The sequence below is a fragment of the Macrobrachium nipponense genome, chromosome 13, assembly GCF_015104395.2.
Source record: "Macrobrachium nipponense isolate FS-2020 chromosome 13, ASM1510439v2, whole genome shotgun sequence".
NCBI classification, from domain to species: Eukaryota; Metazoa; Arthropoda; class Malacostraca; order Decapoda; family Palaemonidae; genus Macrobrachium; species Macrobrachium nipponense.
Window position 1 is genome coordinate 1,497,742 of NC_087206.1, and position 15,539 is coordinate 1,513,280.

At 35.0% G+C, this 15,539-nt stretch overlaps 1 protein-coding gene across 5 annotated transcripts; it reads left to right on the forward strand.

Annotated features, from left to right (window-relative positions):
- The first annotated feature begins 226 nt into the window (after nucleotides 1-226).
- LOC135225588 (adipose-secreted signaling protein-like) lies at nucleotides 227-14,141 on the forward strand. 5 transcript variants are annotated; one of them, XM_064264869.1, is made up of 6 exons: nucleotides 227-358; nucleotides 5,546-5,667; nucleotides 6,364-6,470; nucleotides 7,219-7,326; nucleotides 7,633-7,765; nucleotides 8,719-14,141. In XM_064264869.1, exons 2-6 carry the CDS (start codon nucleotides 5,652-5,654, stop codon nucleotides 8,817-8,819), a joined length of 465 nt encoding a protein of 154 aa, XP_064120939.1. In that variant the 5' UTR covers nucleotides 227-358; nucleotides 5,546-5,651; the 3' UTR covers nucleotides 8,820-14,141. The 5 variants fall into 5 exon arrangements, with proteins under 5 accessions (XP_064120939.1, XP_064120940.1, XP_064120942.1 ...); XM_064264870.1 differs by having other exon boundaries at nucleotides 249-368; XM_064264872.1 differs by lacking the exon at nucleotides 227-358 and adding an exon at nucleotides 1,477-1,581.
- The last annotated feature ends 1,398 nt before the right edge of the window (nucleotides 14,142-15,539 follow it).

The following is a 15,539-nucleotide window of genomic DNA, read 5'->3' on the forward strand; positions in this document are numbered from 1 at the left end:
TATAAAATATCGAATACACTTTATTTTTACGCGTATTCTGATACCTTAAGTGTTTCCTTATCAGTAATATTTTATCAGTCTTAAGCATTTGTGGTTGAAAATGTTTCGGTTGAATTACAGCCTCTGTGAAGGTGACCCCATACGTCTAAATAAAAATGAAATACTCAGTTATTCAAACAAGGATATCATTTATAACGATTAAAGAATATTATAGATATTATCACGTTACTGAAGATCCCGTGGATGTCTTTTAAATCGGGCATATATTATTGAAAACTGGTAACTCTCCCCAAGTGATGTGTCACCCTGAGATACCCACAATGGGCAGTTGTTGTGTTGTGATCCACTTCCACTGGAGGTATGTGAAGGTCTGTCTGTCTGTTCGTTGTCTCTTAGCTGTAATTTGTAAATTTATGTTGCACAGACAATATACAGTCGTGAGTAATCCTGATAGACTTAAAAACACGTTTGAAAATTTGGAAAAGTATCTAGGCCTATGCATCATTATTAACCATCTGAGCCCTTTGGTAGTTTAAAAAAAAAGCGGTTGAAAAATATTGAAAGTTTATGTTTCCTGTTGTGTTCTATATATATATATATATATATATATATATATATATATATATATATATATATATATATATATATATATATATATATATATATATATATATATATATATATATATATATATATATATATATATATATATATATATATATATATATATAGAACACAACAGGAAACATAAACTTTCAATATTTTTCAACCGGTTTTTTTTAAACTACCAAAGGGCGCAGATGGTAAATAATGATGTATAGGCCTAGATGCTCTTCCAAATTTTCAAACGTTTTTTTAAGTCTATCAGGATAGATATATATAGATATATTATATAGATATATATATATATATATATATATATATCAGGATATATATCAGGGATATATATATATATATATATATATATATAGTATGTATGTATGTATGTATGTATGTTGTATGTATGTTATGTATGTGTATGTATGTCATGTATGTATGTAGTATGTATGTAATGTATGTATGTATGTATGTATGATGTATGTATATGTAGTATGTATGTATAAAGTAATTTGAGTTAGTTACTTGTATTTAGTGTTAATTCACAGAAACTGTTGGAATTTCAAAGAATAAATATGGCACAATGCATGTTTAATCATCTACTATAGTGTCTGTTGTAAAGGAAATCTTAAATAGTAAGCAAATCTGACGTAGAAGCATCGTTACTTTTTATTATGATTAAATCACAGAAACTTAAAAGACTGTAGTACTCTGTGTTGGAATTTTAAAGAATAAATATGGCACAATGCATGTTTAATCATCTACTATAGTGTCTGTTCTAAAGGAAATCTTTAATAAGTAAATCTGGCGTAGAAGCATCGTTGCTTTTTTCTTTATTATAGTTTTTTTTTTTTTTCAGAAAGATGAGGTTCGTGTAGTTAGTCACGTGGTCATCCTAGCCACAAACATACATAGAGCTGCTCGGTAGTCGACATCCTTGGCCTAGAACTTTACACTGAATTAACCATCATTTTGCAATACTCTGTGCGTCTTACCGTCTTGTGCTGATATTTCATATGACATTTATATACCTCCAGGCAAGCGTTTTTCTTCTTTGCAGATATACCAAGCAGTAGAAAAGATGAAATATTGTTTCGAAAGAAAAATAAACGTGATAACAAGATGCCGGAACTACCAAGCATAGTGGCAGTTTTGAAAATGTGATACTATCGCTAGAAACGTGCATGCTTTTAAAGGCTTTACCTTATTAGGGGCAAGACACGGAACACTACTTGATCTTCAAGGCTTTACTTTGTTAACGTTATTTCTTACTCTACCCACCCCCCTCAAAAAGAAAAAAAAAGTAGATTACATGCTCTGACGACGTAATGGGTTAGGCTTACTGACGCACATAATCATAATGTCGATAGGTACATTTTCCGTGGCCCCATTACCAGGAAGAATAACCTTTCTGCGCCATATCCATTTATTATATATATCAGCACGACAATCCCCATTAAGCAAGTTTGCGACACAAGTTCGCCTCTTGGCCCTGTGCTTGCAACATATGCATTATACATGCACGATAGACGTTGCATACTAACAAACGTTGCACCTTAACGCATTAATCCCTCAAGGTTGTTTTTGTGGCTTTTATCGAGTACTCGTAAAGATAAGATTAAATAAACGAAATGGGATATTTAAATCGTATATTTAAGAGCACGCGTCCTACACGAACTTCCTTGTATCGAAATCTATCGTGTGTGACTTATGACATTTTACAGGGACCAAGTTCTGGCTGCCAGAGAAGCTTGTATTTCTCGTTTTACCTGTGATAGTAGATTAAAGAGGCATGAAAAAAGAATCTAGAATATATTACAGACAGAAAAGATTGGAATCTAGACCGTAACCTATGTATATATATATATATATATATATATATATATATATATATATATAATATATATATATATATATATATATTCGTCATTGAAGTTCTTTATCGCAATCCATTACGTGTGACCATATGACATTTTCACACGGACCAACTTCTGGCTGCCAGAAGCTTTTTTTTTATTTCTTTTCGTTGAGCGTTTCTCGTTGTGTATCGTTTATATTAAAAGATAAATAAAGAATACATAGAATCTATAGCCATATTCATAAATAAATAGTAGATATTACAACATATGAAGGCCCTGGTCGAAATCTATATGTCCCGTGACTTATGACATTTTATACGAGGACCAAGTTCTGGCTGCCGGAAGCTTTTAATGTTTTTTCTTTTTACCTTTTAATATTAAAAGAGAGAGAGAGAGAAAAGAATAGATTATATATATACGTCAACGAAGGTCCTTGACTTCGTTTTCAAACAAGAGGAAGTGCTTGTTTGTTGAGGAGGAGGGCGTCTATTATATGCTCTTTTTTGGGGGGATGGGATCGGGGGGGAGGAGGAGGAGGGGAGCCATATGTCCGCCCGTGAGGGTGCCACTATTACTCGCTCACTCGCTTTTAAAGGGCACACGGAGCCAGTCCAGGCCTCCTACGGCGTTATATACGGAGAGGGAAAAAGGCAGGGACGGGGAATCCACAGGTATAGGCCTACATTTGCCTTTAAAGTCGTCCAACCGATGGCTCCCTTTCGGTTCACTCGTTATGTGTTGTGATGTGACGCGATTTTTTATTTATTTGTCGCTTATTTAGTTTTAATTTCCGGTTAGGACTGATTTTATAATTTTGAATGTTGTATCAACCTTATTTCTCTATTTTTTATATTAAAAATACACTTAATCTCACTCTATAGGTCTAGTTATAGGCCTATACCGGCAGTACCTTACACTAGGTCTAGGCCTACAATTTTTTTTATTATTGCTTTTTTGTCGATTGCATTTGCGACCTTGTGTTTTTTTATTTAGAAATAATTTGTTTCTAAATATGACGTCCATACATATAAAAAATAGGCCTGTTCTGCAGGTTATCGTAATGATTAAGTGCCGTAACCGAAGCTTAGGCCTATAACTACGCCTGACATTCCTCAGTATGTAGGCTTAGGTTAAAGCTTGGTATATGTGGTATGTGGTAATTAATTTGCGACGTGGTATGCCCATTTAGCTTAAATTGTTACGGTAGCCTGTGGTTTTGCTATAAGAAGTAGGCCTGTGAGGGCAAAGCTAAGTTTAGGCCTAGTCAGGAGAAGACTACCACCTATAGGCCTACAAGCTCTGCTTGTCGTGTCAGTTTGAGTTTCGCGTGATTTGAATTACTACCTTCCTAATTACTGCCAGCCTATTGTCCATATTAATATGCTATTTTAGGTCCTAGGATTAGACAGTCTGACCTTTGACCCTTAATGAAGCTTTTCATTCCTCTCCCTCCCCCATCCCCCCTCCGTCCCGTCCCCACTGCCATTGACCTCCTTCCGTAATAGATTGAGAGATCTCTTCCAGCTTAACCTAGCTTTTGCACAAGTGAGCCTCGGTTAGCCTAACTTACTTAGTTTGTCATGGTGGATGTAGGAAAGAGTTGCGTGCACGACTTCCATGGGTTGTGGACAGCTTGAAAACAGACGAAGATATCATACAGCAGGTATACATCCTAACCTAAACCAATTTTGGGGTAGTTTGTATATCTGTGGTACACAGTTACAGCTCCTATCTAAGTACCCAGTTGATCTTAACCCTGAGGCTAGCGTGCACAGCGAAACAATACCTCTTGCCAGAACAAAGAAACTTGCCTAGAATATTTAAATATGCGGATAAGGCGCGAAGCACCGTTCCGCCACGTTCTTACTGACAGCACACATTAACAAACATTTCCCCTTGAAAATCCGGGGTCCGCAGATATTTTTTTCTTCTAAATATCACCAGTCCATGGACATTCACTCGCTCCTAACTTTGACCTGTGGTGCTGTGCCCCGACATTGGTTGAGCTATATTACAGCATATTAAGGCATGGATTGAGGTGTGTGCAGTAGAGTATTACCAATATCTTAGTAAATATTTTGCTTTTGAACCGAGTAAAGGCTACATTTCTCTGAGTTTTAGGCTGTGGCCTTTTGTAACATATGCTATTGTTTGATTTTTGACATTTGTTCCTACTGAAGCCATCACCTAGCAACCTCTTTTTCGACATTTTAATAATATGATGGTATGCATAAGGACGTCACTGTCGGCTAAGCAATACAAAGGTGATTCTACCAGGAACTTTGTGTTGTAGAAAAGCCAGTCTTTTTCCATAGTGGGAAAAATGTAATTTTGCAGGTCATTTAATTATGAAGTTCCATAACTCTGAAAGTATTACTACCCTTATTTTTGTGAAAACACCAGAATAGCGAGAGAGATAGGCCAGCAAGCTATCATAATTAGGCTGGCCGTGTTCCATTTTACATGCCTTTGGTGTTCATTCTCTCTTCTTGCAAAGAAGATGATGAGTAATTTTTGCAGTGACCATAACATCACGATTCAGAAACTAGCTAAGCTTTCTGTAACTCTTCATGATATATTGCTTGTATGTTTCTCGGAAAACTGTAAGCCTATGTTATCAGGCTGGACAAATAGAAAATTAAAGTTTACTGGTAGATTGCTAGGCAGAAACACATTATTTAGGCTCTCCGGCAGCCCCATTTATTTTATGTTACGATTTTATGGTTTTCTTCAGTAACTTGTTCATCAGTGTCCATTAGTATTTTTATGATAATATTTTGAAGACATCTGAAGTGTTTACATCAATTTAGTTCTCAGGGCGATGCAATGTATAGTGTGGATATGTATTCAAAAATCAGCTTTCTACTACAGTACCTTAATTCTTGGTTCCATTAGTCTGTATTTGTCGGTGCTTTTAGTATCGCTATGTTGCGAGTGGTATATTTCTTAAGGTCTTTACTCTTTATCCCAGTGTATAACATTTTAATATTTTTGGTATTTGTTATCCAGTGAAACTAAGTAGTGATGTAAATGTAACATGTCATTTGGGGATGTATTCATGTTTTCATTTTATGCATTTATCATTGCAGAGATCAGGAAAGAACTCGAAACGTCAGTAGTACAGTACTCGTCAAATAATTGGAATCGTTTTATTTTGGAAGACGAGCGTTAGTTTGCGTCCAAAATATCTTCAGCATGGAGGATGACAAGGGTGAGTACTAGTATGTAAGTCCAAAACTGTAGTAGCTTTTTAGTGTTTTTATACAACGTACAAATTTATTATTGTACACATGTTCTGCTGCCTGGAATGAGCAGTGTTAGACATTTCATTCCAGTTGATGAACTACGCAGAGACCAAAATGAGAGTTGCAGTTTGTGTCAACCCAGGTATCATCATCCCCAAGTAAAATAGAAGGTTCCTTGTGATATAGACTTAACATATTTCAAAATAACTTTGTTCCATACATCCAGACATATTTTATCCATACACTGGTTTCAGTTCACTGAGGAACCTAATTTAATTATTAAAATAGTGAATCAATGGGCATTCTGTACTAGGATGCAACTTATTTGATAATGACCTATGGCCAACTCAACTGTCAGTTAATATGGGCTTTGCCGCATAATTTAGATAAAATGTTTGTAATAAACATGAACATTCTTAAAAATTGTATATTATTGCATTTATTGTAATTTATGATATGATTTGCCTTCTCTATTTTTTTGTATTGCTGGGCTAAATAATGATTGATAAAACGGTCCCTATATTTTCACTGATTGTAAAGTATTGTCTTTCATACATAAGATATTGAGTGACTTTTCCTTTGGAATGCTGCTTGTTAACTATACATCAGCTAAGTCTTTTAAATTGCGACTGTCTTACACATGTTATATTTGTATTGCACAGGACATCATGTACACTTTTCTGAAGACACAGATGCTATGGGCAACACTGCAATAACTGTGAAGGAGAAAACAGAAGGAGAATTTGAAGCGCATGTTGGATTTCTACAGGTATGATTTTTCAGCGAGCAAACAGATGAAAGACTAGAATTATGCAGTAAAAAAATTCTACATTTGTAGTTGTTGAAAAAAACTGCTTTCACTATTAAGAGGAAAATACAGATGTCCTATACTTGAGTATTGGGGACCAAATTTCCTAATTAGTATTAAAAAGAACAGTGGTAGGAAAACCGTTTTATTGTTTGTCTAATTAATTGCTCGCTCCATTGATAGTGGTAGTACTTGACTTCCCATTCTGTCATGCATGTATAATAATTGTATTTTCATATGTCATTATTTGCTGTAGCTAGACTATCTTGAGGCATAACCCAGTCAACTTTCACAAATCTTGATCTGTTCCTATTCTCTACTTTCCATGTCTACCGTATACAATTGAGCACTCGTTTTTTCTAAGTAGTATTCATCTCTACTTATTGTTATTTTTTATTGGTTTTGCTTTGGTCTTCCCAAGTCATGTAGCTTGCCTATTTTTTGTATTTTAAATGGCCTATTTTCTCAGGTAATGATAAACTGCATCCTTGTAAAGAATATGGACGGCCTTGCTTAAGAATGCTGAAATAGATTTGAGATGATCAGGCTTTTTATGCATCTGTTTACTTTATAGAATTTGCATATAATTACTAAGATTTTGAAGTACTCCTTTCTGGCACCTTCCTTGTAAGCCATTTTAATTTAAGCTTTTTAGTAAAATGATTGCAGAGAATTTTCTGTGCCTTGCTAAATGTAGGATATCTTCCAGATAAATCACCGCTACCACATAGATATCACAGTGCCAGTGAAGGATGCAGATGACGGATACAAAATAGCTGAGCCTCATGGTGTTTATTGCCATGCACTGGAGCTTCAGGTAGTATTGAACCATTTCATATTCTTTTATATAAAGACCACTACTGATAATTTCTTGGTGTGTGTTTGTATCTGTGCGTACCAGTCAGGAAATCATGCACATTCAGGAAACTGAGTTAACAAAATAATGTAATGCTCTTATATGGTCAACTGCAGCATACTCAGATTGGTAAGATGCCTTTCAACCAACTTTTAAATTCAGTCTGCCTCTTGGTAACTTTCAAATTTAGTAGTAAAACATGCCTATGTATAGTTTCTGCACTGGGAGTTGATTAACCATTTTTCTAAATAATTGTTCTTTGTACAGGTCACAGAAAGCGGAGCACTTCAGGTATCTTTTGAATTGCTGGCCCATAAAGAAAAGTTGCTACGTGAAAAGATTCACCTTCTAAAACCCACAGAAGGCCAATTGATCGTAACGATCCTCGCAAGAGTTTTAGGTAAGTAACAGATGCTGTATAGTATTTAAGTGAAATCAGTTGTAAAATAATTTTGAGGACCTGGACTGCATGGGATTCCAAGCAGGAAGTTCTCTTCCCTTTGGTGATGGTGAATATCCTGTTCTTTCCAGATCATCCACTTCTCTTAACTGCCAACACATTCAACTTTGCATACATTTTTCAACCCATCTCCATTTGCTGTCGAGCCTCTAACCTCCAGATCTCTGCAGCTTTTTGATGGTATCAGAGTCATACCAGTTTATTCCATTTGTGCATCACAACAATTTATTGTCATGTCTCATCAGACTCTCTATTTTCTTTGTAACCCATTTGTCCATTGTGTAACGAAATAAAGATGCTGCATATGCATCATAATTTTTCATGTTTGGTTTAACAGGATCTCAGTATTCCTTATTCCATTTTAATTATGCTTTTATGCAGTTTTTCTTATTGCTCTCTTTAAGTGCAGTGTAATGAACAGTACAGTGTAAGAATACAAGAAAGTTGAGTTGTGTTAGTTGATGTGGTATGTTCCAGCCTCCTTATAAGCTTCCAAGCCATGCAAGTGTAATGTTCAGCTGGTATTACTTTGAATTCCTTTCTTGACTCTGATGACATTTACATATTTATCTTTATAACTTAGATTAGTGAGAAAATTGATAGGTGGAAAAGGTACAACTTAAATTTTGTGGAATTCCTCCCCATATTAAGTATGCTATACGGTACGTATTTGCTTCTGTGGTACATATGTATAAAAGGAATATTTTTTTTGTAGTAAGGTAACCAAGGTTCCCTCCCCATGCCCCCCTAAGTTACCTTGTTGAGGGCGATTTGTCCATACAACTTTACTGACAAATTAACAAAACTGTCTCTTCATTCAGAATGGTATGTATAATGTCTTTTTTTTTTTTTTTTTTTTTTTTTTTTTTTTTTACTATTATATCATATTTCAGGTAAGGGAAAGGGTACCCCAATGCTGCGTGACAACATTAAGTGCGTAGGCATCGACGCTGATGATGAGTCGGAGGCATCAGATTGGCAAGGCTTTTCATAATTTGAGAACCTAGAGAGCAGCAGCAGCAGTTTCCCATCCAGCCACCTTCAGTATGGGTTCTTTACTACTGAATGCTCATCGCTAGGAAGTAGGTCCTCGTGTAGCATCATTACCATTTGCGTAGTTTGTAACTAAAGTTGATATTTATATAATGACGTTGACTATTGTTGCGTAAACGTTTTTGGATAACACATTCATGAAAGTGTTGAAATAACATCTAACATTTTTATAGGATAGTAGGTCCTCATTTAGTGTACGAAGCTTACTTCTGTCAAAGGGGTGATATCATATTATGTACTAACTGTAATTATAGAAACTTATGCATGGATATATTCACATGCAGCAACTGCAGTGTAGGAGCATAGAATTTACAAGCATGAAATTCCTTGTGACATGAGAATTATAGCACTAATGCTCACTAGAATGCTAAGGCGATTCTTGATATTATAGCCCAGTACAAACAATAATGCTAGGGAAAAGAAAAAGAATTGGGGTATTTCTTTGTACAGTATTTGATATAGTATACCATGTACTATTCTGTGTTCGTTGTAATATATACAATTTAATTTATAAAGTAGTAGGGGAAGTGTGTACCTATTGGAACAAGTTGGGTGACAATAAGTGAGCATTAAGGAAATGGACATACCATAAATAGGCAGTGGGAAAATTAACCACAGCTGAAAAACTCTCGTAGTAATTACAGTTTGAATTCAGTCTGAGATGGATAGTTTTACCATTTATCCTTGTAATTCAAACTCTGTTAAAGATTACAGTTTTAATACTGTATTGGACAGGATTTTCCATAACATTTTAATTTCATAAAGTAGTTTTTTCTTTGCACTTATTAAAAATAAACTGTATTTCCCCTAATCCAGTGGGTGGGTTGTTTAATATAGTTGGCTCTTTTCAACACTATGAGCGTTCATGCTACTTCTGTAGTGCCTTTTGAGTATTGCTGGTATGTTATTCCCTATCATCACATTCCCTATCAAGTTCCTGTTGCTAGATTCTTTCCTTTAGTCTTTAGAATTTGCGACTTGGGAAGCGGGTTTGGAGTCCTGTGAAAAACAGCCTGAAAAAGACAAAATTATTTTTAAGTTTGTCTTAAACTTTCTCAGACTTTTTCGAGTTGAGATTATACTGTATAAGGAAATGTAATGGAAAATAATGTTTTACTGATGTGTTCTTCTCTGCCATTACATTTTAGAACTGAAATATAGTTTTTAATAATTAATGAAAGAAAGTGCATATATGGTGACTTTTCCATAGTGAATTGTTTTTATAACAATAATTAGCAAGTCTGGAACTTGAAAAGTTGTTATTTGTACATCTGAAAGTGATATTTTATGTCACACAATCCAGTTTGACTTTAGTAATTAGCCTTAACATAGGAAGTGAGTATGTACTGTACTTATACATTGTGGTGATTTTTTGCTAAAGCCAAAGTTGCAAGTACATATTTATGAATAATTTTGCTTAGTCATCTAGCATTTTTTTTATCATAAAGATATTTCTAGAATTATACATGTCAGTAATTATCCGAAAATTTTTTATAATGGATAACTTAATACATTTTTCATTCCCTTTTGGAGAATATGCATTTTCTTTCATTGCATGATGTGTATCTTGTCTCCTGTTTAGTTGTAAAAACCATATTACCCAATAGTTCACTCTGTAATTATCATAGTGTACCGTATGTGAGTGCCAAATACAAAAATTATTATTATTATTCAGAAGGTAAACCCTATTCTTGTGAAACAAGCCCAAAGGGGCTATTGACTTGAAATTCAAGCTTCCAAAGAATAAGGTGTTTATTCTCAATGGGGAACCTCTTGTGCCATTTGCATAATTTGGTAAGGCAGACAATATGAACTCCGCCCTCACGGGGCAGTAGTTTTTCTACTGGTGTTGAGTTGCATCTTTCTGAGAAACATTTGAATTTTAGATCACTGTGAAGTCCCTTGTAGATTCATGCTTGTTTTGATAATTTTCCTCATGAAATATTGCAACACATATCTGATGCTTGGAGAGCCGTAGATAGGTAGCTCCCTTGTCATAATTTTCTGTTCTTTTGTTTTTTTTCTAATATTAAACACTGCAGGTTGTGAATGACACTTCGTATACCACATAACAAAGTTGAAGTTTCATGTTAGATTATAAAGTTGAGGTTTTGTATTATAGTAATAGGTAGATGGCAGTAATATATACATATAATTTTTTCTTGAATAACGTATAAAGAGGGACAACTGATAACCATTTACGCCAGTGACATCAGCAAACAGTAAGTTGAATTTACATTCTATCAGCGTTAATGTGCACTGGTAAAAATGTGTGCTATTGCCATTTCACAATCTCCTATCTTTCTGCCGTTTGATACGACGCACTAGTTGAGCTTTCGTTTGTGTTTATTCAAAGTTCCTGCATAGCTATATAACCATAACTCAGTCATGTTCCAATTAGTGGTTGTTTAATTTCAAGTGCTCTTGCTCAGATGTTTCCTTAATTTAAAAAGAGCCAAGTGATTGTTAAACTACTTGATAATAATGAAGTAGTCAGGATAGAAAGGGTTAAGTAAAGTAATACAGGCAGTCCCCGGGTTACGACGGGGGTTCCGTTCTTGAGACGCGTTGTAACCCGAAAATCGTCGTAAGCCGGAACACCATCAAAAATCCTAAGAAAACCTTACTTTTAATGCTTTGGGTGCATTGAAAACTATGTAAACTTCATTCTTATTGCATTTTTCATCAAAAAACCTTCAGATATTGATTATTTTGCATTTTTGGTGTCATATCTCTTCTGCCAGATCAGCATTGTAGGCGTCGTAACCTGGAAATAATTTCTGATGAATATAATTGAAAAGCGCCTTAACCTCGGAACGTCGTAAGCCAAAACCGTCGTAACCCAGGGACTGCCTGTACTCAGTTTATATATTTTTGCGCAAGTATTAAAGTACCTTGTAGTAATGATGATAACCACAGTTTTCTTGAGGCCTGATTTAATGTTACCAAGGGAAGTATGTATCTAGGATGTAGAAAATTATATTTCCTAGCTTAAATTTATCTTGACTTTAGAACTTGGAATCATCTAAGTATTTGAACATCACAGGAGCATTTTGTCTTTGAAGTGATCAAGGGTGCCCACTAAATATATTATGTATTTTTACAGAAAAGCAATGTTATTTCTTAATATTGTGAACTGTGCTCCACTCTGCCCCAATTTTGGCATGAAGAGACTCCCCATTTAACAAGAAAACTAACTTAATTTTTACTTGTTTTCTTTTGTAGATATAAATTAAGTGCGTGTTATCTTTATTTGTGTTCGTGATTATGTCCTAATCCAATTCAGTATGTATTGTAAGGGGTCCCTTGTAATATCATACCCCTGGATTGGTAGGAAGACTGCATGTAGTACCTGGATAAAAGATTTATTGGTAGAAGTATATCTTCATATAGAAGACAAATTGTATCAGCGTTAATGAAAATTGTCGGTAAAACAGAAATAAAGCTGTGACACAATTGTAGATTTTAAGGGAGCTGGTTTTGATTGTGAATTTACGATTATATTATGCACCTTTCAGACATCATAATGTGAATGAAGTAGTAGTTGCCATGATGCACTGTATACTTATTTGGATCCAGAAGGCATGTGATGTGCACGACAATTTTGTTTGTGATGTAGATGACCATTTTGTTAAAAATACTTGTTATGCTCAACTGTAGAATGCTTTAGAATATTGTAACTAACAGGAGGCCTGTTTGAAAATTAGACATTTATTCTAATTCTTAGTGAAAAGAATATTTGGATGTTGTTAAATATTGTAATTTTGTGTACGTCCCAAAGTTAACCATTGATTGGAATCAAAATATATAGCATTGTAGTCAGACTTTTCATAGTTGTGTCTTAGCAAACAACTTGGTTGGCAGGTGCTAATTCAAAATATTACGCTTAAAAGGGCAGCTTCATTATGCCATAGGTATCTACTTTTAAGATGCACTCTGCTATGTAACTCGTTTATTCAGAGGACAGTATTTAATATTCAACTTAGCAGTGCTATAATAGGAGAGATATTTTCTCATCGTACACTGATACATGTTCAAGTTTATGAAGTTTATATGTGTAGTAGGCCTTGCAAATTAACATGCTTTCACAGTTGAATAGTCAGTATACTAATTCTTCGAAATTCTCTTTTAGATGCTGGATGTATGTCCTTATTACCTAGTGCTATCAGTCTCATAGAAATGCACCCTCATTGCATCCTGTTTAATTTTTCCTTTAAATGAAAGCCACAAGCTTGGAGTATAGAAGCATTACGTACAAGTGTAGGTATTCAACTGAATTGACACTAGCATTCTTTACCCTTAGTTTGCTAAATTAAGCTTTGGTCATTGTAGATTTGAGCTTTTAGGAATAACATGCCTTTTCATGAATAAGTTTGGAGATGTTCTGGAAACAACGGTCTTCTAGGAAAGCTTAGAAGTTGAAATGGCTTTTGCTATAGTACTGTATTAGCTATTAACTGACCTAACCTAGCTTAGTGCCCCATGTTGCCACTGAAAAAGAAATTTTAAACCCCATACAAAGAATAGGAATAGGGGGTATTGTTTTTTTGTGCATGTAGATTTATAAATACTAACTGTAAGTGATCACAACATTTTCTCCCATTAATACCTGTGTAGATAGGACATGAAGCTTTACCTTTAGGTAATGCAGTGCTGTGCTGCATTTATCTTGTCTCTGTTTGCACATTTATTAAGATGTATAGCCAGCTATGTTACAAGGGACAAACTTTTAAAATGAAAAAGCAAAGAACATAGTCAGCATTTAAATTTACGTACACAAGAGGTTGCAGGTTCTGTTGCTCTCCAAAGAAGTTCTCTATAATGTCTAATTTCCAGGCCAGAGGATTTGACAACGAACTTTCATTTTCTACTTTCATCTTTTTCAATTCCTCATCTTGATAACCCAGTTATATGATTGAACTCACTTTTTAACAACTTAATTGATAAACTAATGTCACTGTTCTGTTTTTATGCAGCATAGGTAATTTTATCAGGATGATTTTTGAATGAAATTAATAAAAAGTTTGTTTTTATGTATCATCAGCAGCTGGTGGGTGGTTGTTGATCATTTTTTCATTATTTTCCTCCTTTTAGTCTTTGAGCTATCAGAAATTAATACACTGAAGTGGAGAGGGAAACATTTTTCATTATGGTTTTCTTTTGTACATATAATTGCAGTATATTCAAGACCAAATCACTTAATGTAGACAAGGTGATTGGTATTTTGAACTTTTGATATCTTGATTATAAAATACTAATCACATCTGTTACAACTTTTTATGAACTCCCAAAGCCAAGACAACCAAACTATGAAGAGCCAAGAAAGGATGGGAAATATGTATCCAAAAATGAAGCTAAATACTATACCAATGTCAAGGCTAAATATTCTGGAGTGCATATCTCTGGTGGCCTGGCTGAGTGTGGAGATTGTTCCTTGAGGAATAGTTCCTATCCTCTACTATTCCTCTTGAATCCCACATCACCATTGGTGCTATTATTGCTTTTTATTGAGTCATTGTAAGGTTGAGAAGCAGTAGGATGGTAATTCACAGAAGGAACAGTGTGTACTAATATAAAATTGTTCAAGAAGACCTGTGAGTCACCTCTACACAAATAGGTCTCTCACTAAGAATTTTACCCAACAAGGGCAAAAAAGGCGCTTCAGTGGTGTGACCGTGAGTTCGATTCTCAGGCATTCCATTGAGGGGTTAGAGATGTGTATTTCTGGGGATAGAGGTTCACTCTCAACGTGGTTTGGAAGTCACATGAAGCCGTTGGTCCCATTGCTAAACTACTACTGGTTCCATGTAACATAAAAACACCATACAAACAAAACACAAACAAACAACAAGGGGAAAATTGGAGTAAAGTAAATGCAAGTAGACAGCTGGGTGGGAAGAGCCAAATGGGAATGGACAAAAATGAAGGCCTGAGAACAATGCAGTTCAGGCCTAAAGGGAATTACAGGAAACATTTAGTACTGTTTGCTTTACTCCTAAGGAATGGAGCTGAAAAAATTTTGTACTGTCTGCTGTAAGCAGTACCTGCAGAGGAGAGTAGTAAGAATGTTGACAGGCAGTGCAGTCACACTTGCTTGATTAAGCAGCCAGGAGCTGCTAAGTTAAGTACCTTTTTCAGGTAGAAAATTGCAGATCCTATTTTGGGTGCAGAATATTGAAATAGTTCCGAGGCCCATGTCATATTGATCTTATGGCCTTGACTGTACTTTTCTTCATTCTGTGACATTATCCATTGGTTATAAACTTTGAAGGGGGGTGGGAAATCATTGTATTTTCCTTCAACATAAGGTCTCACTCTTATTCTCTTAGTTAGTAACTCTTATATTCTTAATTTGTCAGTGGCTTGTTTTTCATTGAGCCTTTGCTGTTCCAGACTTAAGAGCAACAAGTTCATGATGATGTCAGGTCCTTGTACAATACGCTTTGTGGGAAATTACATTCAAGTCTCTGTCCCGGGCAATTTAAGCTGTATTTTTAACCAGATAATTTTGATTTCAGTCCTTACACCTTTATTCTTTTGGATACATACTTAAAAGCCAATAAAACTAATCGCCAGTAATCCCATCTGGCTAAAGCTGTTGACCACAAGTATCCCATTATCCATTAGGCAAGAGAACCTTGTTGTTACCAAAGACCTTGAA